The sequence below is a fragment of the Notothenia rossii genome, assembly GCF_949606895.1.
Source record: "Notothenia rossii genome assembly, chromosome: 2".
NCBI lineage: Eukaryota > Metazoa > Chordata > Actinopteri > Perciformes > Nototheniidae > Notothenia > Notothenia rossii.
Genome location: NC_136904.1, coordinates 50,128,256 through 50,152,958, shown reverse-complemented (window position 1 = coordinate 50,152,958; position 24,703 = coordinate 50,128,256). Strand labels below are relative to the sequence as shown.

The 24,703-nt window shown below is 41.8% G+C and overlaps 2 protein-coding genes across 2 annotated transcripts in view; one reads left to right on the top strand and one right to left on the bottom strand.

Annotated features, from left to right (window-relative positions):
* Positions 1-24,703, top strand: part of adamts17 (ADAM metallopeptidase with thrombospondin type 1 motif, 17) — a 308,092-nt gene that overhangs the window by 74,806 nt on the left and 208,583 nt on the right. The window contains exon 4 of the mRNA XM_079665712.1: positions 24,210-24,382. Coding sequence (XP_079521838.1) covers positions 24,210-24,382 — 173 coding nt within the window. The remainder of the gene's footprint in view (positions 1-24,209; positions 24,383-24,703) is intronic.
* On the bottom strand, positions 12,919-16,894 carry LOC307029394 (general transcription factor II-I repeat domain-containing protein 2A-like). Its single transcript, XM_079665334.1, has 2 exons — positions 16,631-16,894; positions 12,919-16,206 (listed from the first exon to the last, which is right to left on the bottom strand). The coding sequence occupies exon 2, from the start codon at positions 14,869-14,871 to the stop codon at positions 13,036-13,038; it is 1,836 nt and encodes a 611-aa protein (XP_079521460.1). The 5' UTR covers positions 14,872-16,206; positions 16,631-16,894; the 3' UTR covers positions 12,919-13,035.

The window sequence follows — 24,703 nt, the reverse complement described above, 5'->3', positions numbered from 1 at the left end:
TTACCTCAGTGGTTGTAGAAAAAGTGTCTTATATTCGTTAGCATAGCTAGCTAACCAGATGCTAATAACAACTAAGTTATTGACTGTATGATCAGTATGACAGATGAACAGATCGCCACTGGGCTTTCAACTAAAGACACAGTCACGCTACAACTGCGGCATGTGTACGGCTCCCTATGGGTAGGCTACTGCCATGTTTGGAAGTGCCGGAGCGGTGTTCTGATGCTCTCCGTCAGCACGACACCTCTGTCAGACGAGACATAATTACCACGTGATGACACGTTAGGCCCGTGTTGTGTTCAAGGACCCTGACCTTGGCCAGGAAAAACAGGCACTCGCTTGTTTTCATTTTTTTGCGGTCTAGATTTCTTTCTTTTTTGCGTGTGTTTATAAATCACCTCGAGGGCCGTGCCAAATGGTCTCGCGGGCCGTATAGGGCGGGGGCCGGAGGTTCCCCGCCCCTGCTTTAAACTGTAGGTCTATACCAGGGGTCGGCAACCCCTGGCACGCGTGCCAGCATTGGCACGCGGCACCGTAACCAGTGGCACACTAGGAATAAGTGGAATAAGTGTGCAAAAATATTTAAATTGTATTTTCGGATCCTGAAAGAGACCGCCGCCAGAGCGCGTCTCCCCGTTACCTGCAGAAGGAAGCCGTGCACGCAACGCAGCCCCGCTCTCTTTATCTCCAGGTAACATTCTGCCGCTTTCCTCTGTGGTGCAGTGCTGACCGTTTCACCACGGAGGAAAGCACTTCACTAATTGCAGTACCCATAAGGAGCTGTACAAATGCCGCAGTTTTTGCATGGCTGTGTATTTAGTTGAAAGCCCAGTGGCGATATGCTCATCTCTCATCGACATAATATGCTACAAAGGGGCGGACTGGCCATCTGTGTGTTGAACTTTCCTGTCGGCTCCCAGACCATAGTCGAGGAGGGCAGAAGCAACAAGCTTCAGGTTCAATAACCCACTTTAGAGAGAGGCGAGCTCTTCTTGGGAGGCCGTTGCATTTATTTAGCTGTTCTTCTGTTTCACAAAATACATCACAGACCTCTGTTTTTCTGCTTCCTCGCTTCACTTCCAGAAACATATACACGTTCTCTCCATAGGTTCTCTCACTGTCGCTCTACCATCCACAAACACACATGCACAAGCCACACCCCTCTCTCTCTCTCTCTCTTAAAGGGACAGCGATCTCATCTCACTCTGCATGACCCTAATATCATAGCATGTGTGCTCTGGAGAATCACAGAACGGACGATCGTCCTTATTATTATGCCGTTTAAACCAATTATTTAAATGTATTTGTTAAGTTCGGCATCATGTGAGTTGCGCTGACAGGTCCACAAACACTGCTTCCCCGCAGCGAGGCTCCCCCGCTCTCCTGCTGATAGTTGACGAGCGTCAAGCTCCTCAACCCCCCCCCCGTTGATAATTCTCGGTCGTTGGCACGCTGATAACAATTATTTTTTTAAATGGCACTTCATATCAAAAAGGTTGCCGACCCCTGGTCTATACTGTAACAAATTAAATCTTCCCCAAATTCACACATGAATAAAAAACTCTTAAAGAATAATTTGTTCATATGATGAAAAGAGTGAATAATATGTTCTACCCTCAGTCTGTTTTTAGGGTTATTTAATAGTTTCCTCTTTTTTTTCTTTATAAATTCACCAACTGATTAATTCATGGCTAATAAATATGTTTCTTTATGTATTTCTCGTTGGTGAATAAGTGTGTTTATGTGTAAACTCACTCACTCCCGTTTTCCTTCTCTCCCCCTCTGGTTGTCAAGCCACGACCCCTTCACGTTCTGCCGGACCATGCCAACTCCTCCGTCCTTTCCTCTCCTCCCTCCACCTTCTCCTCAGTCCATCCATCCATTCAGTGTCCCATCTGCTTTGCATTTCATCTCCTCCTTTACAGTCTCTACTGGTTGCATGGAGGGCGTATTCCACTCTCATGTCCCACACCCTGCTCTTGTGCCCAAATCTTGTGGCTCAGCTTGGAACTTCATGTCCTGTGGGGGACCGATGAGAGTGTGCCTTTTTATGTCACCTGTAGTTCTGGATTCCTCAGGTGGAGATTGTTCAGCTCTGCTTCTCTGTCTGTTCGATGGAGGTGGAGGAGTCTTCCGTGGTGAGGTCTTTTGTCTGCTTGGAAGTTGGGGTCGTAGCGTTCTGACAGGCGGAGAGAGAGAGAGATCTCGGGACGCATTATCTATAGTTAATTCTAACACACTGAGGTAAAATAAATCCAAACTTTTCCACTCTATTTTCCTAATCATACTATCTGCCTTAGATGTTAAATGTCATCTAAACACAATTCATGTCTACTAATAATTTTACCATAACCCTAAACATTGCTTTCACCCACTGTAACATGTTTACTCCAATTAACTCTTTCAGGAAACCATTTTCTTCTATACATTTAAATACCTACATGTTTCAAGCACCACATATTTCACACACTATAAAAGAACGTCTCCATATTTTCTCCATCACTTTAATCCCACTGTTATTTAGAACCTTATTAACTTTTGTGACTGGACATATCTGCAATGTCGCCACTATCTGCTGGGGAATCTTGTTCATAGAGTTTGTACATACAAAGCTGTACTTGTGGGTTAGTAGCCTGTGTCTAACAATCATTTTCAATAATTGTGCTCAGATAGGTCACCGGTCGGTTGTTCATAGCTTAACAGGGGGTGTTTCTGGTACAGACTAAAACATGGATCCATTGTATTTAGAGATTCCCCTAATCTGTAAATCCCCATCACTTACATATCCCGATCACTTAAACCCATCTCATCATTTGATACAAGAACTGCATATTGGGGGGGTGAATCATCTTGATTATAACCGCCTCTTGTTTGGGACCGAGTATTTCTAACTCCTCCTCTTGTTGCTCAGCTGATCTTTTGGCTCTGGGGATAAGTGAAAGTCTCTGAAACACAGCTGGAGTCTTGTTAGCGATGTGGGCATTCTTTATGAGTGAATTAATGGTTCCATGTTTTACTTGATATTGTACTCCCCTTCCAACCAGAAAGGTGCCAAGTGTAATGAGCACAATCAACAATGTTATTCTGCCTCTTATCCCTAGGGGACCCCACAATTGGTTTGGCTTTGTTCTTGTCATCATCTCTATTTTAACCCTGGTTGTGTCAGTTACAGAATTTAAATAATGAGTACAAAAATAACATGTAAAAAATTGGACTCTTTTTACTGATGTAAAACAAAAAATAGGTTTTCACATTAATATACAATCTATAAAAATCTATAGACTATTTGTCTTTTGAGCTGTTTCTATCTTTATCTTATTTCTATTTATTGTTTTGTTCCAGCTCTGCCAAATCAGTCCTTACTCCCAATAATGTTCTGGAAGTTGCCAGTGAAGGGTGACAATGTGTGAGGTGGTGTCAATTTGCTCCTTTTTCTTTACCTTTAAACCGGAGCGCGTGTGAAGTTTGTTACAACTTTTCACGCTTCCGTCCACCGGGGATCAGCCCACTGTCTTTTGTGAACTTTCACCCTCACCCAATCACCTGGCCGAACAGGAGTCTCTTCTGGTGTCTCGTCTGGTATCTCTGTAGTTTTCCTAGCCTGTGTAGACAAAACTTGCATAATATTACTCAGAGTTCTGACATATTCATCCACTTCTATTTGTCTAATATCTAAAACTGGACCACTCCCTCCTTGGAGGAGGCCCAAGCTTTGGCGTACCTCTTGTTGTTATGAGACCTATTGTTGACTACATGTTATTATTTATTAACTACAACGTCACTGAAATCAACATATCTGTATAATCATGACACTCCCTCCTTTGAGCATAAAATGCTCAATTAATATTGCAATGATTACCCTATTATGAATAGGACATGTAAAACCCACAACAATGCATTAAATAAATATAACTTCTCCGTGTACCCACAAGGGGTACAAAAATATCGTATGATGTATGGTTTTCTGATGGCATAAATGCATATTCACAAAAAAATCAGCCATTAGCACAAAAAATAGTTTACTTGTTTCAATAATGGCTTTTGTCATGGTATTATGCATCATCGTTGCTGCAAAAAACAATACCCCTGGTGTCGCTAATGCATCTCAATAATTCTAGGATTAGAGGATTGGTTGACACTGCTGAACTAACATATGATAAAATAATCTTTCTCCAAACTGGAGGGAAAATATGAACTATTCTCACAGAGAGTGACCTGCATGAAGGGCGGTTGCCCCTCACTCAAATGAGATATTGCCTTACGCACTACACTATAAATCAGTAAAGTTACTCAAGAATAAATAAATAAAGACTGATTCTTGAAACTGTTGTAAAAACCCTACAACTTCTTCATCCAAGCTCTTAATCAGTGTTATGTTATTTAATCTGCGGCTCATGCCTTAAAACAGATACTTCAGACCCATTATAAAATTGTGTTTATGAGAAAAATGTAATCTGACTCCATAAATCACATAATTGTTTGATTAAAAACTGCACTTCTGGCTAAGAATAAAGGAAGTTCCCCTTTAAACACAGCCCTGGTCTTCTGACGGGGTCTATCTATGTACTGGCTGGAAAATGTTGGGCCAGTCTCTGTCGCTCCGTCACAGTTCTCCCGCTAACAGTCACTCTCTAGTTCAGCTGGGTTCTTGTTGACTTCTTCACTGGTTTGAGACAAGCGACCCTTTTGGAACACCTCCCTTTGTAGCCAGACTTCACCACAACAGAATCGAGTTTCTGTTTTCAGGTCTAGACAGCTTCACGTCAGGTGTATCGCCGCCCCTTGCATATTTTGGGTGGAAGCCCATCTTCTTGACCTCACTAGTTGTGTGGACACAATAGTTTTCTGTGTGGGGGAACAACATCACTCGTAATGTATTTTCCTTCTCATAATTACAAAAATAGTCTGCTAAATGTTATACTCTGCTACTTCTAATCTGTGGATGCTCTGTGTAAATGCAATATTCTACTCACTATCTTTTAAATAACATTCAACCTCTCCCTCCTGTGGTGACATATGTGGCTCTATGTAGCTGGATTTCAAAATACTCTAGTGCTGAAGATGCATAACCTGATGGTCTGGTCCTCTAAGCTTCCTCATTGTTTTGGTTGATACCAGGCTGTCAGTGGCATTTGGTTCATGTTTGGAAATCCTGTACGTCTTTGACATCTCTGGGACCCCCTGCCTCCGTCGTCATCATGGAAACTGCATGGTGGGCCGTTGTTTGGTGCATGTGGTGGGTATTTCATTTGTTGTTGTGGACAATCTCTAGCCCAATGGCCCAGCTGATTGCATATGTAGCATCCCTCGAACCGGATAACTTTTCCTCTGCCTCTGCCTCCTCGGAAACCTCCTGGTTATTGGTTCCCCATCTGATTCTCTGGCACTATCTGAGATTCAACTGTTTGAGATGTCTGCCCTGCATTCTCTGGTTCTTCCTGAGCTTGAATTGTTGGAGGAATCTGCACTGCCTTCTCTGATGTAGCTGCCATTTGCCTTGCCGCTTTCTTGTTTTTATTAGCTTCGGTATCTTTCTCAGCCATTTGTATCTTCAAGAGTCTTAGTTGTAATGTTTTAATTTCTTCGTCTTTTTCCCTCTGGGTTGCTTGGTATTTCATATCGTGGTAAATTAGATGGTGTCTCCATTCTTCAATGGGTATAGCGTCTAATGCCACCACATCTCCCAGGCTTGCCTGCACTGATTGGGGAAGGGCGTTAATGACCGCGTTCTTCCACAGCATTACGACAGACGGTGAAACGTCATGTCGTTCTCCAGTGCAGTCCTCCCACACTCCTTCACATCTCTTCAGGAAGGCATACATGTCTTTCCCCGGTTCTTTTCTCAGGCTGTTGAGGGCATGTAAACTCCGTGTTGTTGGGTAGATTTGACGAATGGCAGCCCAATACCTCTACCTGACTTTGTTGAAGAAAATGTAATCTGGAGAGTTGGTGCATTTGGCCTTGGAATCCACTGCTCTTGCCTCTAGTCTTCCTTCTATCCGTCCAAGCAGTGCTCTCATGTCTCCCAAGCACAGGTGGTCTTGGACTGTGTATTTCTCCAGATCATTCACCCACTTCTGACCTCCTTGTGTAAGTGGAGGTAGTTTTGCCGCTTATGCTTCCATGTCTCTGTGAGTCCATGATTGGAATTTCAATCCTCCTTCTCCAGCCGCTATCACCGTTAGCGTGAGTGTTGAGCAGTTCTTGAGTCTTCCAGCTTCAGTTACGGTTGTGGTGTCTGGAGAACCTTCGCCTTCTCTTCTCTTGAGTTGTGCTTCCATACTTTTGCTGAGTTCTTCCATCTTTCGGTTGAGCTCCTCTTCCATTCTTCTGCCTAGTTCTTCCAATCTTCTGTTGAGCTCACCAGATAGGAGTCTTACCTCATACTCCAAGTCTTTGACACGTGTAGCTGTGGGGAGACCGTCCAACTCCAATACTCCTCCTAAAACACCTAGAGTTGGAGCTTGTATTGGGAGTTGAAAGAAACTGTATTCTTCTGTCATGTAGGGAGGAGGCGCATCTGTCAGGCTTGGAAGGAGCTTTGAAGGTTGGATTACTGGAGCTTCTTCTGTCTTTTCTTTCTTATCTTCCTTTGCTGTGAGCTCTGCTCCTTGAGCCACATACATGCTGTTCGTTGATTCTTGGCTGACATATTTTAGATGGAGTACCAGACTTGTAACTCTAGATTTTCTTTTTTTCAGCTCTGTTTATAGCGCTTTTAGCAGGTCCATACCAAGGGGGTTGTCCGGCTTTGATCCATGCTTGTTGTTCTCGCAGGTATTCTCCATTTCCATGGTCAATTACTGCTTTTCTATGGGCTTTCGTTGGTGCTGGTTGATCATCAGCTGGATACAGTCCTCTCGTTTGCCATTGTTCCAACAGTTTCTCCCTGTGGTTCCATGTCTTTTGTCTAAGATTTGGAACTGTTATAGCATCTGATCTGATTTTTATCCTTCCCTTGATATCTGCTGTTGAGCCTGGCCCTGCGTCTAGTCTCAACTTAGTTTGTTTTGGTGACATGTTCTCTAATTATTTACTAACTTATCAAAGATGAAGCACTAATCTTCTGACTAGCACCTTCGTTGCTGTTCGTCCGAACTTTAAATCTTTTTTCTTTTTTTTTTAATTTGCTCAAGGTTTTATAATTATTTATTTTTTTAAAGATTTTTTTTTTAAAGTTTTAGGTAAAATATTAATAAAGTTAATTAATATATTAAAAATATGCAAAATTAAAATATGAAATGTTAAAATAAAGTTGTACCGTGTATGGTTTTGACTTTGAAATATGAATATGGTTCAAATCCAAATCTCCTGTGTACATTGCATATCGAAATGTATGAAATTATGCTAATGTCACTACTTGTGTTAGCTTCAATAAATTGGTGTTTGAAAAAGTATTATGTAAAGTTTCTTCTCTTATAATTAGAAACCACTTGCAATTCTATCTTGGCGATCAAGCATGTGTTTATTTATAACACTTAAAATTATACTTCACAATGTTATGGTGTTTCATCTATTTGTGTAATAATTCTGTACTACCACCAGAGTGCGCTATTTTAATTTCCAGCTTAATCCACTAGGGAATAGCTGTTGCAAAACTGACTTGTTGTTAACAAGGAGAAACTTATTTTCCTTAAAAATATCTTTAAAATAGGAAGAACATTACACTATGGTTAAACAACACAGCACATAACCGCCAAAACACATTTGCAAACAAGAATATTCACAAAACCGCCAATACACACTTTTACCAGCAGAAGTACTTCCAATAGTTCTAACTCTAACAAGAAGTATGGTTCTTTACTAGATGGAATGCCTAGCCTCAGTGTGTTAAAGCAAACAGAGTACTTCAATTAGCATTTCATGAAATGGCGACTGCCGTGTGGTTCACTGTGAACATGAGGTCAAGACAAGATGGCAAGTGGTTTTCCAACCTTTGACCTGAAGAACAAAGGGATTTGAGAAAACACCTGGAGTTGAAATAATGGTGGGGTGATATTTTGTCTAGTAAATTCAACACACAACACTGTAGTTTAAAATAACATTTCTATTTAGTTTACAATGATAAATGGGCCTTATACCCTTATGTCATAGCCCTCTACCCATGTACGTAAATGTTTTGACTTTAAGAGCCAGTATGATCATCTCCTCTGTTTAAACACGCTATTATGGGACAAAATGGGATGCTATCCAAACACTATCAGAAGAATATCGTCTATCTAACGCACGAATGTTGCTTTTTCTCGTCGTAATCCACACGAAATGTCTTTTTTAAAACAGAAAAAAGTAACCACTGAAAGCTTCAAACTCCTCAGGCCTTTTCCTTGAAAAATGACTTTTTTAAAACAGCCTTACACTGTTGTTAACACAAAACACTCACTCCAATAACCTTAGCTTCAAACTTTGGCTGTGTCTTTGCCTCAAGCAGTCCCGACTGCTTAATGGCCTAAAACCATTCACGTTAACTTAAAACACAACAAAAGACACCTATTTAAGTGATTGGCCTCTGGCCGACATGTAATAACAGACAAACGAATAGCATGCAGGGTTAAATAGAACAAAAGAAATTGAACTCACCCTGCCTGTAACAAAGCAACGCCACGTGGTAAGATACCAATGATTATCAATTTAGGCTTGTTTTAACTTAAATTGCACAGCTATTTTCAGGATCCAGTGGCCGCCGTCAAACACATAGAACTAACATTGTCCTACATAAACTATTGAAGAATTCGATATAACAGGTTTCTCCTTACCTAGTTGATTTGAGCTCTCTGTGTGTTTAACGGATGCCAGCGGGTCCAGCGAGCAGCCTGCTGTAGTCTCTCCCAGTTGTGCGAGGATCACGTCAGGGAAACACCAATTGTTAAATATGTTCTTTATTCTCGCGTCCAGGAGAGAAGCTTTAAAATGAGACTAAATGGAGTCTCTGAAAAGATTCAAATGGGATACTTTAATTAAAAAAGGCGCGGTAGTGTTACAGACAGAATATTGTTCCAGCAGAAAACAGCTGTGATCTGGCTCTCATGAGCAAGAGAAGAGAGGGAATCCCTCGTCCGGTGCTGCTATATATATCCTCTGGTGGCTCCTCCCCGCCAGCCGGCTCGCCTCGTCTCTAATGTCCGTTGTTGCATTTAAACAGAGGATTGGTACTTTTCACATTCAATATATGCTTAACCCGCCTTTTCTCCTCATATTCTCTGTCATCACTTTTCATGTAACACATTCTAAACGCTGTAATCAATACTCCAAAATATACCGAAAATACTTCATGGTTGGTTTGGTTTCCGGATGTTGTCACATGCTACTCTCGTCTGTAAACAATAATGTATTCAAATAAACTGTACTTTCATTTAATATTCAGCATGGTAGTATCTCGACATCTATAGTTGTAGTGTTAAATCAGTAGGTTTCGGTTTGCACCACTCCATGTCATTTCGCGACTCAATTCACCTCTTTAGGAAATCGTATATTAGCCACATGCTAAATGCTAACCGTAGATGAAGGATTTTCAGAATAAAAGCTTAAAGAGCATCTTGCAGGTTTTTATTTATTCTACATTTATGCTTAAACTTGCTTGAAAATTACAATTAAAAAAGTGAATGCAGGATTTGATATGTTTTACGAGACATAAGGGCAGGAATTCAGAGGGAAAGGAGCAATTTTGAGCTCTGCTCTTAAAAACGGCTTTTTTTTAAGATCATACGTCCAACGCGTCATATTACATCACGCAGGGGACACATCTCCGCTCTCTGACCAAGGGTATAGTAGAGTTGCGTTGAGTAGAGCGGTTGTGTTTTAAGGAGCTGGTATTTTTCGGTAGTTTTACATTGTATTTCACCATTTGTAATCATGGTGCAGTATTGTGTTTGTGCAGGTTGCACAAATACCAGCCTGTCAGGACATCGAGTCCACATTAAAAAGGACCAGAGCTAGCGTTCGTTCCTGGGTGCGTTGTGCATCCACCTCCCTGCAGCACATACTCTCCACAGCTTAATCAGGAAACCATATTACTTCTCTCTCCCCCCCCCCTTCGCTGCTCTCTCTCTCTCTCTCCCCTCCGGTACACGGCACCGTAAGACATTGCATTAGGTAACGCTGTTGTGGCTGTACTGCTCCAGCCGTCTCCTTTGTGTTTGTTCGTTTCCCCCTGTCTGTGTTGTTTGTGTGTGCGTGGTGGCTGTCACTCCTGGCTCCCGGCTCAACCTCCACTCACCTGCTGCAATCAGCTGTGCACCCTCCCCGACTACACACCTGCTTTCCATCAAGCCTTTTACAACGACATATCAACGGAGGCTCCACAACCTTTCTCCGCCAGATCGTCAAGTATCAGCCGTATCTCGCGTCTCCCCTCCGGTACACAGCACCGTAGTGTGGAGTTGCATTAGGTAACGCGAGATACGGCTGATACTTGCGCATTAGTTTCTGTTATGGATCAGTATCAACAGTCCTGCCAGTAACGTTACTATATTATCAATGCTACTTTAGTTATAGCCTGATATATGATAGCTAACTTTACAATGTTGTGATGTGACGTTAGCTAACATTCTGTAGCTAACGCCGGTCACTCACCAAGATAGCTGCCCAGTTCTCCACTGGTTCTCCTCACACCACAGCTCAATTTCTCTCCGATGGCCGTTATTTCTTCTAATCCTTGGCTGCTCCTGGTCTTTTGGACGACTAGCAGGCTCATAATTATAAGGTTGTGGTCTGTCATATGCATTCGAATATTCATGTTCAACTTCTCCTGTGTCGAAACTAGCATTGGGATCCATGTTTATTAATAAGTTACACCGGCCGCACTCCCCCTTGTGTCCCCCGTGTTACGTCACACGCGGGAGGTCACGTGCCGAGGCTTTTTTATGCGGAAGTGAACATTTCTTACAAAAACGACGCCAGATGTCACTGTAGTGTATATTTCTGTATATTTTTTAGAAAATCTAGTGTATTCATCATTTTCATACAAATTTATTCACAGGTGTCTTTAACCTGGAAGTTGCTCTTTAACTGCTTGTGCACAAGAATTTCTGGTTTTTCAGTATAAAAGAGCGTTTAAACTGACGGTATGTTTAAGCTACATTATACCATCATTACATTGATTTAAATTTCTAACAAACTCGCCCAGTGAGATCTAATGTACAAGTTGTGATCGCAAAGATAGTGAGTGTGTTTGCCACTAAGTTTGCCCCTCAACTGGAAGCTAACATGCTAACTGAGTATCTGAGAGAGAAACTTGGGCAAGTAGTTACTTGTCGGAAGATCGAGTCGGCACAGAGTAGGTTCAGCTCATTTCACGTCACTGCCGAATGCAAGGAAGTGACAGTAATGTATGACCCAGAGCTGTGGCCAGCTGGCACCTATGTCCAACGCTATTATGAGCCAAGACGGCCTGCTAGTGGGTTGCTTGGGGTTGATAGCACTACTACAAACAATGTGGTACAACACGGGAATCATGCATCTGCTGATGTAAATGACTGTAGTACATAAACAATAGGATGCGGCTGGTGTCATATAACACGCGTGGCCTACGTGTGGGGCACAGTGCTCGTGATAAAGCGAGGCGTCTGGTTGTTGATAAACTGTTGGAGGAATGTCATTTTCTGTGCTTACAAGAGACATGGTTACCTAAGCAAGATCTGGAAAGGCTGAATACACTACATGCTAATTTTCATGGAGTTGGAGAGTCAACTACTGATCTCCGTGATAAAATTGCCCATGGCAGGATACCTGGTGGTGTGGCGATTCTCTGGAACAGTAAATATGATCCTTTGGTTACAGTGGTAAGATTGGATGTCGACTGGGCCATTGGTATAGAGATCAAGTATGAAAATAGGTCATTTATTATCGTAAATATATACACACCTTATGAATCATATGAAAATGAAGATGAATATCACAATAGAATGGCATTTGTTAACGCATTCATTAAGGATAATGCCACAACCTGTGTGTATGTAGTGGGGGACATGAATGCTGACATTTGATGATAAACTAGACCCTCCAGAAAAACGCGGGCAAAAATACTTGATGTATCCTTGCGGAAAGTTGCGAAAAAGAATAGATTTTTTTTTAAATATTGGGCTGTCTTATTTATTCTCTCTCACACACAACCTGCCACTAACGTTAAACCCCTTTCCTATTCAATTTATTGTAAAAGCAATGGGGATATTTTAATCACACTCTCTCTCTCTCTCTCACACACACACACACACACACACACACACACACACACACACACACACACACACACACACACACACACACACACACACACACACACACACACACACACACACACACACACACACACACACACACACACACACACACACACACACACACACACACACACACACACACACACACACACACACACACACACACACACACACACACACACACACACACACACACACACACACACACACACACACACACACACACACACACACACACACACACTTCTCCGCCTCATTCTGTTTTCATTTACTCGTTCGTTATCTGACCAGCTTCAATCTTGTAGGCTACTCACTTCGTTTCTTGTAGCCCTCGAAACAGTTTTGGCGGTTGATGCCTTGGTGAACGTGCGTTGTTTGGCTTTCTTGTCCGCAGCAGCAGAAAGCATTTTCGAATGTTTGAATGAATCAAAGTGGGTCGTCACCGTCAATTTTCTCAAAGACTTATGCACCAACACACAGTTGCACGGGGTGCAGAATAGTTTCCCCCCACTTTCGTGCAAGACATCGGGGTACTGCTTTGCCCAGTCTTTAGCAGAAATGTTCGTCGGTAAATCAGATGGATCAGATTTTTTCATCTTGGTGTTTTCTCTCTCATGTGAGTTCCACAAGTTCACTCTACGGCAGGGGTCTCAGACTCAATTTACCTGGGGGCCACTGGACGTAGAGTCTGGGCAAGTCTGGGCCGCTTCAAGTATTCCGCAAAACATTTATTAAAAAATACAACATTAACAGTTCTTCAACATCTTCTTAACATGAACTGTTCTTCACAACATAACTATGTACAGTTGCTCTTTCTTGCCTACTCCTTGCTGGTAGAGACCTGGCAGCGCTTCCTCTCACACAGCTGAGCCACATTTGGTTTGAGGGAGGAAGCAGTTGAAACCCTCAGTATGGCTTGAAGATGTGCATCAGTAAGTCTGGACCTGTACTTTGAGTTATTGAAGTTCATGGTGGAGAAGAGCTGTTCACACATATATGTGCTCCCAAAAAGGCACATGGTCCGCTTGAACATCCTGGAAATCTCAGGGAAGGAGGGGGGCAATTCTCTCATGAACTGTCCAAGCTTGTCTGCTTTCCCATTCACTTCCCTGAACATGGTTTTGAGCTCAGAATTGCACTGCAGGTCGTTGAGCTCCATTTGAAGCACAACAGGGGCATTTTCCACATCAAAGGAGAAGGGGTCTGCAAACATTTGGAAAGTGGCTCTGTGTCTCTTGAAGTCTGCAAACCGCTGATCGAATTCCTCCTGTAGCTTCACAATGGCATCAATATACTTCTCACCACTGAATGCTGTGCCCCTGTCCATGAGAGCCTTGCATGCTGGGAAATGGCAGAGGTTTTTCTGAGGGAGCTGGGCTTTCCATAACATCAGTTTTGAAGAGAATGCTCTGACATTGTCATATGCTGCACTAACAAGCTGGCCCTGGCCCTGCAACTTCTTATTCAGAGCATAAAGCTCCTGCGTGATGTCAACAAGAAAAGCTAAGTCCATGAGCCATTTGGGATCACTCAGCTCGGGAACAGCCATCCCACCCTTCTCCAGCATGAATACTTTCAGTTCTGTTCTCAACTCAAAAAACCTCTTCAGGACGTTTCCCCTGCTGAGCCAACGTACCTCTGTGAAGTAGAGCACATCCTCATATTCTGACTCAATTTCCTCCAAAAAAGCACGGAACTGGCGGTGCTTTAAGCCCCTGGATCTGATATGGTTGATGCATTTCACAACGACAGACATCACATTGTCAAACTTCAAGCATTTGCTGCAAAGGGCCTGCTGATGGATAATGCAGTGCAGAGCAATAGCCTCCTCCACACCCTCCTCCTCCAGTTTTCTTTGAACAAGTGCCACCAGCCCGTTTTTTCTCCCTGTCATTGATGGCGCTCCGTCCGTCGTAATTCCAACACATCTCTTCCATGGCAGACCGATATCCGCAATGGCATCAAACAGTTGCTGAAATATCTCCTGAGCGGTGGTCTGGCCATGCATTGGTTTCACTGTAAGCAACTCCTCTGTCACTTCAAAATTGTCATCAACACCACGGACATACATTGCGAGCTGAGCGGTGTCAGTGATGGCTGTGCTCTCATCAAGAGTCACAGAGTATGCACGGAAAAGTTTGGCTTTGTCGCACAGCTGATCATATATGTCGCTTGATAAGTCAGAAATGCGCTCTGCCACTGTGTTAGCTGACAGGCTGATGTTGTTGAACTGACCCTTCTTTTCCGGACAGACTATACTTGCAGCCTGCAACGTGCATTTGTTTACAAACTCGCCTTCCGTAAACGGCTTTCCCGCTCTAGTAATCATCTCACTCACCACATAGCTAGCTTCGACTGCTAAATCAGCCTCATTGCATTCTTTCTTGAAGAGATTTTGTTGCTTCCATAGAATATTTTTTAGCTCTGTGACTTTTTTCTCTCTCTCATCTCCCAGGTATTTTGCATACTCTGTATCTTTAGTTGAGTAGTGACGTTTGACGTTATACTCCTTGTATACAGCGATTTTCTCTGTGCATATAAGACACGTTGCGTTTCCCCTGTACTTAACAAAAAAATATTCAGTCTCCCACTTCTCCTGAAATGTTCTGTGGTCATCATCGATTTTTCTTTTCCCTGAAAGTTTTGATGAAGACATGGCGATATATTTTGCTTCCACTCTGTGTCACTTTTGGATAACTCTGGATTGATTCCGCTGCGCGCATTTGATTGACGTGTGGCGGAGTTCCCTCGGAGGGGGGAGGGGCGAGGGAACTCCGCGCAGCAGTTCCCTGCCAGCAGCAGCAGCAGCAGCGGGAAAAATAAAATTTAAATATAAAGCGCAAACGTAAACGCGATTAACACTATTACATGATATCAACAAAGGGGCCATGAGAAATTGTCTCGCCCGCGGGCCTGGAGTCTGAGACACCTGCTCTACGTGTTGTTTACCTTCTGTGATGCGCGAGCTGATGACGTAACGTTGTCATCATCACTACTTCACGTCAAGACGAGTTAACTTTTTTTTCCCTCAACTTTGTGTGGAAAAATGCGGGGATTATGCGGCCTTTTGATAAATATGCGGCCTTTTAAAAATCTGCGCCATTTTGCTGATTATGCGGTAAATTCTGCGATCGCAGAATCGCGTTTTTCTGGAGGGTCTAATAAACCTCTGTTTGGCAAATGTTTACTGCATTTTTGTAATGATAATAATCTCATACTGTCAAGTAAATCTCTTCTACCTGAGAAAAGCTTTACATATATTAGTGAAGCATGGCATACTGTGTCATGGCTAGATCACATATGTGCACAGCTGATGCACACGCTTCTCTGGACAACATTGACATTTGTTATGAGTTGGCCACTACAGATCATATTCCTTTTGTATTGACCCTAAATGTTGAAAATATTCTGGTGCTATCTGTTGATGACAATAAAACATACACAGGGAGGCTGGATTGGTCAAAGTTAAGTGAGAAGGATATGAATCACTATACCTCACTCACTGACTAATCATTAGACTGGGTTGTAATTCCAAGAGAAGCAATGCTGTGCAGTGACACCAACTGTAAAAATGTGCAGCATGGTAGAGATCTATGTTTTACATATGATCTTATTATTATGTGTTAAATGCCTCAAGTAAGGGTTTTTACAACAGTAAGAAAAAGGAGCATAGTATAAAACCTGGATGGAATGAACATGTGACTGAGCTACACACTGCTGCTAGAGATGCTTTTAAATTGTGGGCCGAATCAGGAAGGCCGAGACAGGGGTCTTTGTTTGAACATAAACAGGCCACTAATGCTAAATAGAAGTATGCTGTCCGCTTCATTCAAAAAGAAATGAGGACACAATGAGGGCTGACTCACTTGCCAGAAAGCTGCGCAACAATAGTTGCTATGATTTCTGGAAAGAGGTCAAAGTCATAAACAGCTTTAAAACTCGCTTACCGTCTTCCATTGAAGGAGTGTGTGGGTCAGGCAGCATCACAGAACTGTGAGGACAACACTATCATGAGTTGTTCAACTGTGTTAACCTGTTAAGCCCCTGTTAAGCCCCAAAACACTGTTTTTTTTTCTTCAGGACACTGTGTCTCAGGGGATCTTAATATTTAAGAACCTATTAATGTGTTATACCAGATTAACGGAAATAATCTCAGCTAACTGACGACGTAAACCATTTTTACCAAAACAAAACACAAGTCTCATAAGAAGCATCTAAATGACCCCTTAGCGAAAAATGCTAACGGACATTGGCACAGAACTCTAGATAAAAGTACCCTTATTACTTATCGTAGCTGCACATACAAGATATCCGATTAAAGCTGAGGTTCCACAGATTATTTAGGTATATAGTATCATCACTGAGTGATCCGAACTTGCGACAGGGGAAGCAAAGACAGACATCACAACACGTACCTTTACGTAGCTTCTAGGGAGATCGTCTCACCGTAGCTGTTAATCTGATCAAAAGACGTGTTCAATGGCATTAAAACGAGAAAGAACGCAGCTGAATCGGTTAATCCATAGGTTGATAAAGTTTCTGGGCAATAATTGGAATTATTTATAATCCATAATTCCATTTTTATGTAAAAATCGCAGAGCAAAAGTTAGCTGCTAATGGTAGCCACCAGAGTGGCTGCTGCTTCCGGTCTTGGCTATGCGGCAGTAAAATACACACACATGACCAAATAAGGACTATGTGGGAGTTTCCCTCGATTCCATTGGCTCTGACGGTTAGAAAGAGATGTCACATGTCAAAATCCAGCAGGGGGAGCCAGAGATATGAAAAATCCACCCAAATGGCCCCAGAAGAGTTTTTTTGTGCTAAATCTGTCTAAAAATGTCAAATATCACTTGTTTTGCATCAATCTTGATACAGGTTACTTATTATATGTTGTACTTTGGATTCCTAAAGCTTTTAGTCTACTAACCCATCATCCAAGGTTAGTTTTCACTATAAGTACAAAATATGTTTTGGACAGACACTATCATTTACAGTTTTTGACATTACATTGCATTTTTTTTTTTTTTTGACCATGCTCAATCTGAATTTTCTTTAAAATAAAAAAATCTATTTTGAATCTGACTTTTCTACATCCAACTGACAGGTTTATCATTACTTTGAGAAAAAAGATTATTTATTTAACCCTTTTAGAAGGGAAGATATGGTCATTTGTTCTGGGAATGTCATTTTCGAGCCTGAAACCTGAAAAACAGGCTCGAGTGATGCATTTGTGGTTGAAAAGGTTGACTCCACTGAAAACGTTTCAGTTAGATCAGAGGAAGTCTACAACGCTAATGAATCTAGAAAATAACAAAGCTTGTGGCCCGGATCTCATCTCAGCTGAACACTTAAAACATGCCAGTCTTAAGCTTGCTCCTCTTCTTGCTCTGTGTCTTACTGGTTTCCTTAATCATGGTGTCTTACCAAATCCCATGTTATCTGTGCTACTTGTGCCAGTCATCAACGATAAAGCTGGGAAGATTAATGGCATTGATCATAACAGACCCATTGCTTTAGCTAGCATCCTCTCCAAAGTGCTGTAGAACATTCTGTTGGATAGGCTGGAAAGGTATATTACCACAGCTGACAACCAGCTTGGTTTGAAAAGAAAACATGGCACAGATATGTGTATTTTTGCTTTAAAAGACATTATAGCAAAATATAGAAGCCATAATTCCACCATGTTTCTGTGTTTTCTTGATGCTTCCAAGGCATTTGATAGACTGAATCATTTCAAATGATTTGACAAAATGTGCCAAAGAGGGGTACCCAAGTACATAATAAGGATCTTAGCCTTCTGGTGTGCACATCAGACTATGCAGTGGGGCAATACTGTGTCTGAACATTTTGATGTTGGTAATGGGGTCAAGCAAGGTGGGATTTGATCTCCTTTGTTGTTTAATCTGTACATGGATGATCTGTCTAGGAAACTGAACTTGTGTAAAACTGGCTGTGTCATCGGTGAAACTCGGTTCTCTTCCATGATTTGGAGACATTGGCGCAATAGCCTCTACTGACAGTGAGCATGTGTGGCTAGCTGTGATTGGACTGATTTTATGTTTTTTATCTGTTTGTTTTTATCTGTTTTGTGTTTAGCTTTTTGTCTTATGTATTGATGTGTGTCTTGTCTTTTTGAACGTGATATGGACCTTGAGTCTGAAATAAAGATTGAATATCTACAGTAATGACATTTTTGCTTTATGAGTGGAATCTGAGACTGTCACCCAGTCAGCAGGGAAAAGGAAAAGGAAGTTAAAGCAACAGTGGAGCCCAGGCATCTGCTTCTTTCATGGCTGGAGACCAAGTCCAGAGCCCCATACCTCCCTCTGGTCCTGAGGAGATACTCTTACACCCAGTGGGATGAGTCACAAGGGTCTCCCTATGGATTTATCTTGGAAAAACATCAGTGCTAGTTTTTCACTCAGGCTGTTTGAATCAAGTTAATCTTGTCGCCCAGACAAGATCATTTTTTTGGATCATCTGACGTTATTTTTCTACACCTGTGTTAATGTGCTTATTATCCATAAGATCTGCTCAAAATAAAAATGCAACAACAATTGTGATTATATAGAGTTCCCCTTACAACTATTGCCGCTCATGTCTATTTTAGGACAGCCAAACTCCCTGAGGTGAACCCTGCCCTCAGGTTACTGTAAATCTGTATCTGGGCAGTCGCAAGTTCCTCCCCTACAGAACCCTTATTTAGGAAGCACTGCTTGCATTTGAGCTGTATCTATTGATACAGTACAAGGTGCTGCACCTAACACGCATTTTGACATTATATTTCTGATGCAATTTATCTAACAATGGTTGAAAGATTTCCTTTTGGTGTAGGGGATTAAGTAACCTCTGAGCCTTATGGCCGAACAGTGACTCATACTGTATGCCACAGCATAACGTGAATTCCTTGGTTGACACGCAGCAAGAAAATAATGCATTATTTGTTAACCATGCACTAAGCTGTGAGTTGGTTTCATATTAGCAAAGACCCCCCCTTTAAAGATTGCCAACCCTTTAAAATCATGAGGATATCTCAAAACTATGGAGCCCTAAAGAGACATGGACACAAAAGTAAAATAAAACAAAAACTTGTGCGAACAAGATCATTTCTTGTGCGAACAAGATTGTTTTCTTAAAATAAAGTCTGAGTTGGAAAATAACTCAATGAATGTGTACTGTCATTTCCACACATAAACACAACACTCTGCAGTGAACTTTCTCGTGAGCACGATAAACTCACTTAGTTTTTCATTGTTCTTCATGTCCCTTTAGGGCAGGGGTGGGGAACCTTTTTCCTTTCAATTTTTACAACATCCTCCGAGGGCCGTACAAATTATTGACCTCTGCTTAAAAAAACTAAAATCACAGCCCATTCATTTGGCCTTTCTTTCATGCTGTGCAAAGAAAAAACAAAATCTTGATCCATATATCTTACCATGACTCGCGCATGCATGCACGTGCACGGTGTGGCATGACCACCAAAACAGAAAGATATGTTGTCCCACAAAGTGCTGTGTAGGCAGACTATTGTTCCCTGTGGGGCTGCTGCTGGTTTCAAAGCACTGTGTTATTTCTTTATTTGTGACTCGAACACATCCTATTTTCTTTCCTTTTACAAGGTTTTCTCCCTTAAAGCATTGAGCAGCTCACTGAGTCATTCTGAGTGTCTCAGTTCTCTGCCTGGGTGGGATATGTATAGCAACTTCATGGGACCACTTGCTCTTATTGGTCTTTTCTCTGAGCTTACACTTGAGTTGAGTCAGGACTTGAAGAAATCCACAAAATCGCCCGAAGCCCTCAATTATTCCTATCCTTAACCATGGCAGAGTTTTAGTAGCCTAAACTTAATCAAACCTTTACCACCAACCCTGAAAATCAAGAAAGCCCACATGTTTTTTTTTGGGAGGGCAACATCAAATTAGGTTGCATGATTTGTTCAGGTAATTACTGTAAAGACTTTTAAAGTTATATATGAAAAAACAATATAGCCTCATGATAAGGGAGGCATTCATAGCCAGCCTAAGTCACATGTAAACATTCTGGCTGTCTAGAACCCCAAACAGCTGTCCTAGAATCAGTTCAGGTCCCCCAGTCATTGTTCTGTTTGTGTTTCCAGTCTAGTCATACACTGGCTCCTTCCAGTTATAATGATTATTCTACAAAACCTTGCAAACGAGGCAAGTAACGGAACATTTTTACTCAAATATAGAGACTCAAACAACAAAAAGGAATTGATTGGATGGCTGTTTGGCTTCCGATGAATTGAGTCCTCTTGGTCCAGAGTCTGTCCCGGGTGAATCCATATTGCAGTGTTGCAGGCAGCCTTCACTCTGGTGCTGCATTGCCGTCAGTCACATTTGTACACTCCAGGAAACAAGCTAAACAGACACCAGATGGGCTGAACAACACAGAGCTCATTCAAAGAAGAGCTTGGCCCCTGCAGACGTGTTCGCTGAGTGGCTGCAGTAAGCAGTCCCAGATTGACGCTGGAGCTCCCAGCTAGCTCAATACATGGAGGAATGTTCAAACCTCCTAAAGCCGATTTAATGTCAACAGTAATAATGATGATGGTGAGGAAGATGAAGAATTGGATTGATGTACTGGAGGATCTCAGTTTGGTGTGAGCCAAGTATTTTGTCAGCTCATTATTGTCACGGGCAGGAGGTAACCAGGACCCAAATGCAGAATAACGAGATGGGGTATACAAGTAAAAGTGAGTCGCCTAAAACGAACCATATACATACATACATACATACATACATACATACATACATACATACATACATACATACATACATACATACATACATACATACATACATACATACATACATTCATACATACATACATACATACATACATACATACATACATACATACATACATACATACATACATACATACATACATACATACATACATACAGTGGGGCAAACAGTTATTTAGTCAGCCACCAATTGTGCAAGTTCTCCCACTTAAAAAGATGAGAGAGGCCTGTAATTTTCATCCTAGGTATACCTCAACTATGAGAGACAAAATGAGAAAAGAAATCCAGAAAATCACATTGTCTGATTTTTAAAGACTTTATTTGCAAATTATGGTGGAAAATAAGTATTTGGTCACCTACAAACAAACAAGATTTCTGGCTCTCACAGACCTGTAACTTCTTCTTTAACAGCCTCCTCTATCCTCCACTTGTTAACTGTATTAATGGCACCTGTTTGAACTCGTTTTCAGTATAAAAGACACCTGTCCACAACCTCAAACAGTTACACTCCAAACTCCACTATGGCCAAGACCAAAGAGCTGTCAAAGGACATCAGAAACAAAATTGTAGACCTGCACCAGGCTGGGAAGACTGAATCTGCAATTGGTAAGCAGCTTGGTGTGAAGAAATGAACTGTGGGAGCAATTATTAGAAAATGGAAGACATACAAGACCACTGATAATCTTCCTCGATCTGGGGCTCCACGCAAGATCTCACCCCGTGGGGTCAAAATGATCACAAGAACGGTGAGCAAAAATCCCAGAACCACACGGGGGGACCCAGTCAATGACCTGCAGAGAGCGGGGACCAAAGTAACAAAGGCTACCATCAGTAACACACTACGCCGCCAGGGACTCAAATCCTGCAGTGCCAGACGCGTACCCCTGCTTAAGCCAGTACATGTCCAGGCCCGTCTGAAGTTTGCTAGAGAGCATTTAGATGATCCAGAAGAGGATTGGGAGAATGTCATATGGTCAGATGAAACCAAAATATAACTTTTTGGTAAAAACCGTGTAAAGGAAAGAATGAATGGGGCCATGTATCATGAGATTTTGAGTGACAACCTCCTTCCATCAGTAAGGGCATTGAAGATGAAACGTGGCTGGGTCTTTCAGCATGACAATGATCCCAAACACACCGCCCGGGCAACGAAGGAGTGGCTTTGTAAGAAGCATTTCAAGGTCCTGGAGTGGCCTAGCCAGTCTCCAGATCTCAACCCCATAGAAAGTCTTTGGAGGGAGTTGAAAGTCTGTGTTGCCCAGCGACAGCCACAAAACATCTCTGCTCTAGAAGAGATCTGCATGGAGGAATGGGCCAAAATACCAGCAACAGTGTGTGAAAACCTTGTGAAAACGTTTGACCTCTTTCATTGCCAACAAAGGGTATATAACAAAGTATTGAGATGAACTTTTGTTATTGACCAAATACTTATTTTCCACCAGAATTAGCAAATAAATTCTTTAAAAATTGGGATTTATTTTCAATATGATTTTCTGGATTTATTTTTCTCATTTTGTCTCTCATAGTTGAGGTATACCTAGGATGAAAATTACAGGCCTCTCTCATCTTTTTAAGTGGGAGAACTTGCACAATTGGTGGCTGACTAAATACTTTTTTGCTCCACTGTATATATATACATAAGAAATGCTAGCATCAGATGTATTTGGTGTTTGCAGAATTATCCAGGGTAGATTTTAAGGATGAAAAAAGATAGCTTAGGAGAGAGTTCTATTCCCACCTACATTTCAGCCCTCACTAACCGCTGAATGAAGGGATTGAATGTTGGGGTGGCACAGTTTCCCACCAATGCAAATGCTAGACGGGAAGTTTGGAATGCTGTCACAGAATCTGACAGTCCTTGTTTGAAACACACTCTGACCTTCTCTTCCTTTCCTATGGGCAGGGGTTGCTGTTGTTGTTGTGGGGGTACAGTTTATTGGCGATTTTCAGCACTTGACTGTTCATTTAGTTGTTACTCAGTTTGACTGAGGTTCTATCCCCTGCGCCACACAGTACAGAGGGTTTTTGTATATCAGTGTATTTCACCACCTGTTTCTGATGACAGCTCCAGATAAACGTCTCCTGATGCAGTCCTCTGATTATTGGTGTCGTGGATGTTTTGATTCTTAAACAATATCAAATGTTTTGTTGAAATGCAAACCATTTGAAGACTCAGAGCCTTTTCCAAAATAAAGCATTTAGAAATGATTAGACCACATTATAGTGCTGGATTCCTGTCCTTACAAAGTGGTAGCTATGTGAATGATCAGGAGGAGGTTAGTTGGGAAAAAGGGACCTCCCAGCAAACTACTGTGTAAGTTGTTGAACTAGACGTGAGCCAAACCCAGAGATAAACATACACTTTCAGTGTAAGCACATGTTCTGACAGAGTTCATCATAATATCTCTGACACTGTCACCATGTGTGCACAGCTACATATAATGGGTGTATTTAATTTCATTCCCGTTTAAATATTTTAATATAGAGTATGTTGAGGTTTATGTCTGATGTCAGAAGCTATATTATAAAGAAAACGGAGAACATGTTTTTTGTCTTGGCTTTATTAGACTTAGAATCAGATTTGAGTTTATGGTAGGGTTACATATACAACGAATTTGCTTTGGTGTTTGGTGGTGCGAACAGCATAAGGAAATAAGTTTTGAGAGAGTAATAGAACAATAATACAAATAAAATATATTAAAAAAACGTTTTAACATTAAAGAGGATAAAGACAGTATTCCCACCAAATATAAATATACAAAATAAACCAGAAAACTCAGTACAATGAGGAGTATGTTGTCAGTATTAGCTGACCATCCTTCGTGTATGGACCCTATAAAAACACATTTGCCTCCCTATAATATGACACCTAAATCCATTTCTCTGTACACTTGAAGTTAACCAGTCTGTGCAGTTTCACATTCAGTCACTCTGCAAATGGAGATGCTGCAGCTGTGGAAAGGGTGCTAGGATTATTTACTCAATCAGAGGTATTTTTAATACCTTTTTCAAATATGGAATTACTTATTTTGGTCATGGGACCAGAAAGCTAAAAAACAAATCCTCCTGATTGACGTTGCACTGTAGTTCGGCTCAGCTTTAGGTAACTTGATGTTACAGATATCTAGTCCCACACACATGCACACTGCAGTGTAAAAAAGGTCTCTGTGTTTCTCTGTTTAACGCTGGGTCTTTCTCTTTGTCTCTCTTCCTGTGTATGGTAGGGAAGAAGAAGGAAAAGATGTCCAAAGATGGGGAGGAGGGTCGGGGGAGGAGGAACGCCATCCGCCTGCATGAAGCCTACACAGTGGAGACAGTGGTGGTGGCCGACTCCGACATGGTGCATTACCACGGGGCCGAGGCGGCGCAGAGGTTCCTGCTGACCGTCATGAACATGGTGAGCACATCAGAAACAATAACAGCAGGAACCTCTGAGGGTTCATAGGGTCAAATGTCAAATGGTATGTTTTCTGTATAGAATCTGTTCTGTGTAAAGCAGGGGCCTGAGTCTCCCCTCAGACCTTTGAAAAAGAACACCCCTTGGGCTCATGGTGAAAAGACAAAAACAATCTATGTGAGACTCATGTATGCTTGGTGGAAACTGTGGAAAATAAGCTCCAGAGAGCTGCAGGCTGCTTAGGGCGTGTGCTTCGGGAAGGGTCACTTTAGAAACGTTTTTTTGATTATATTAAGACATTCTAACGATTGGTACATTTCC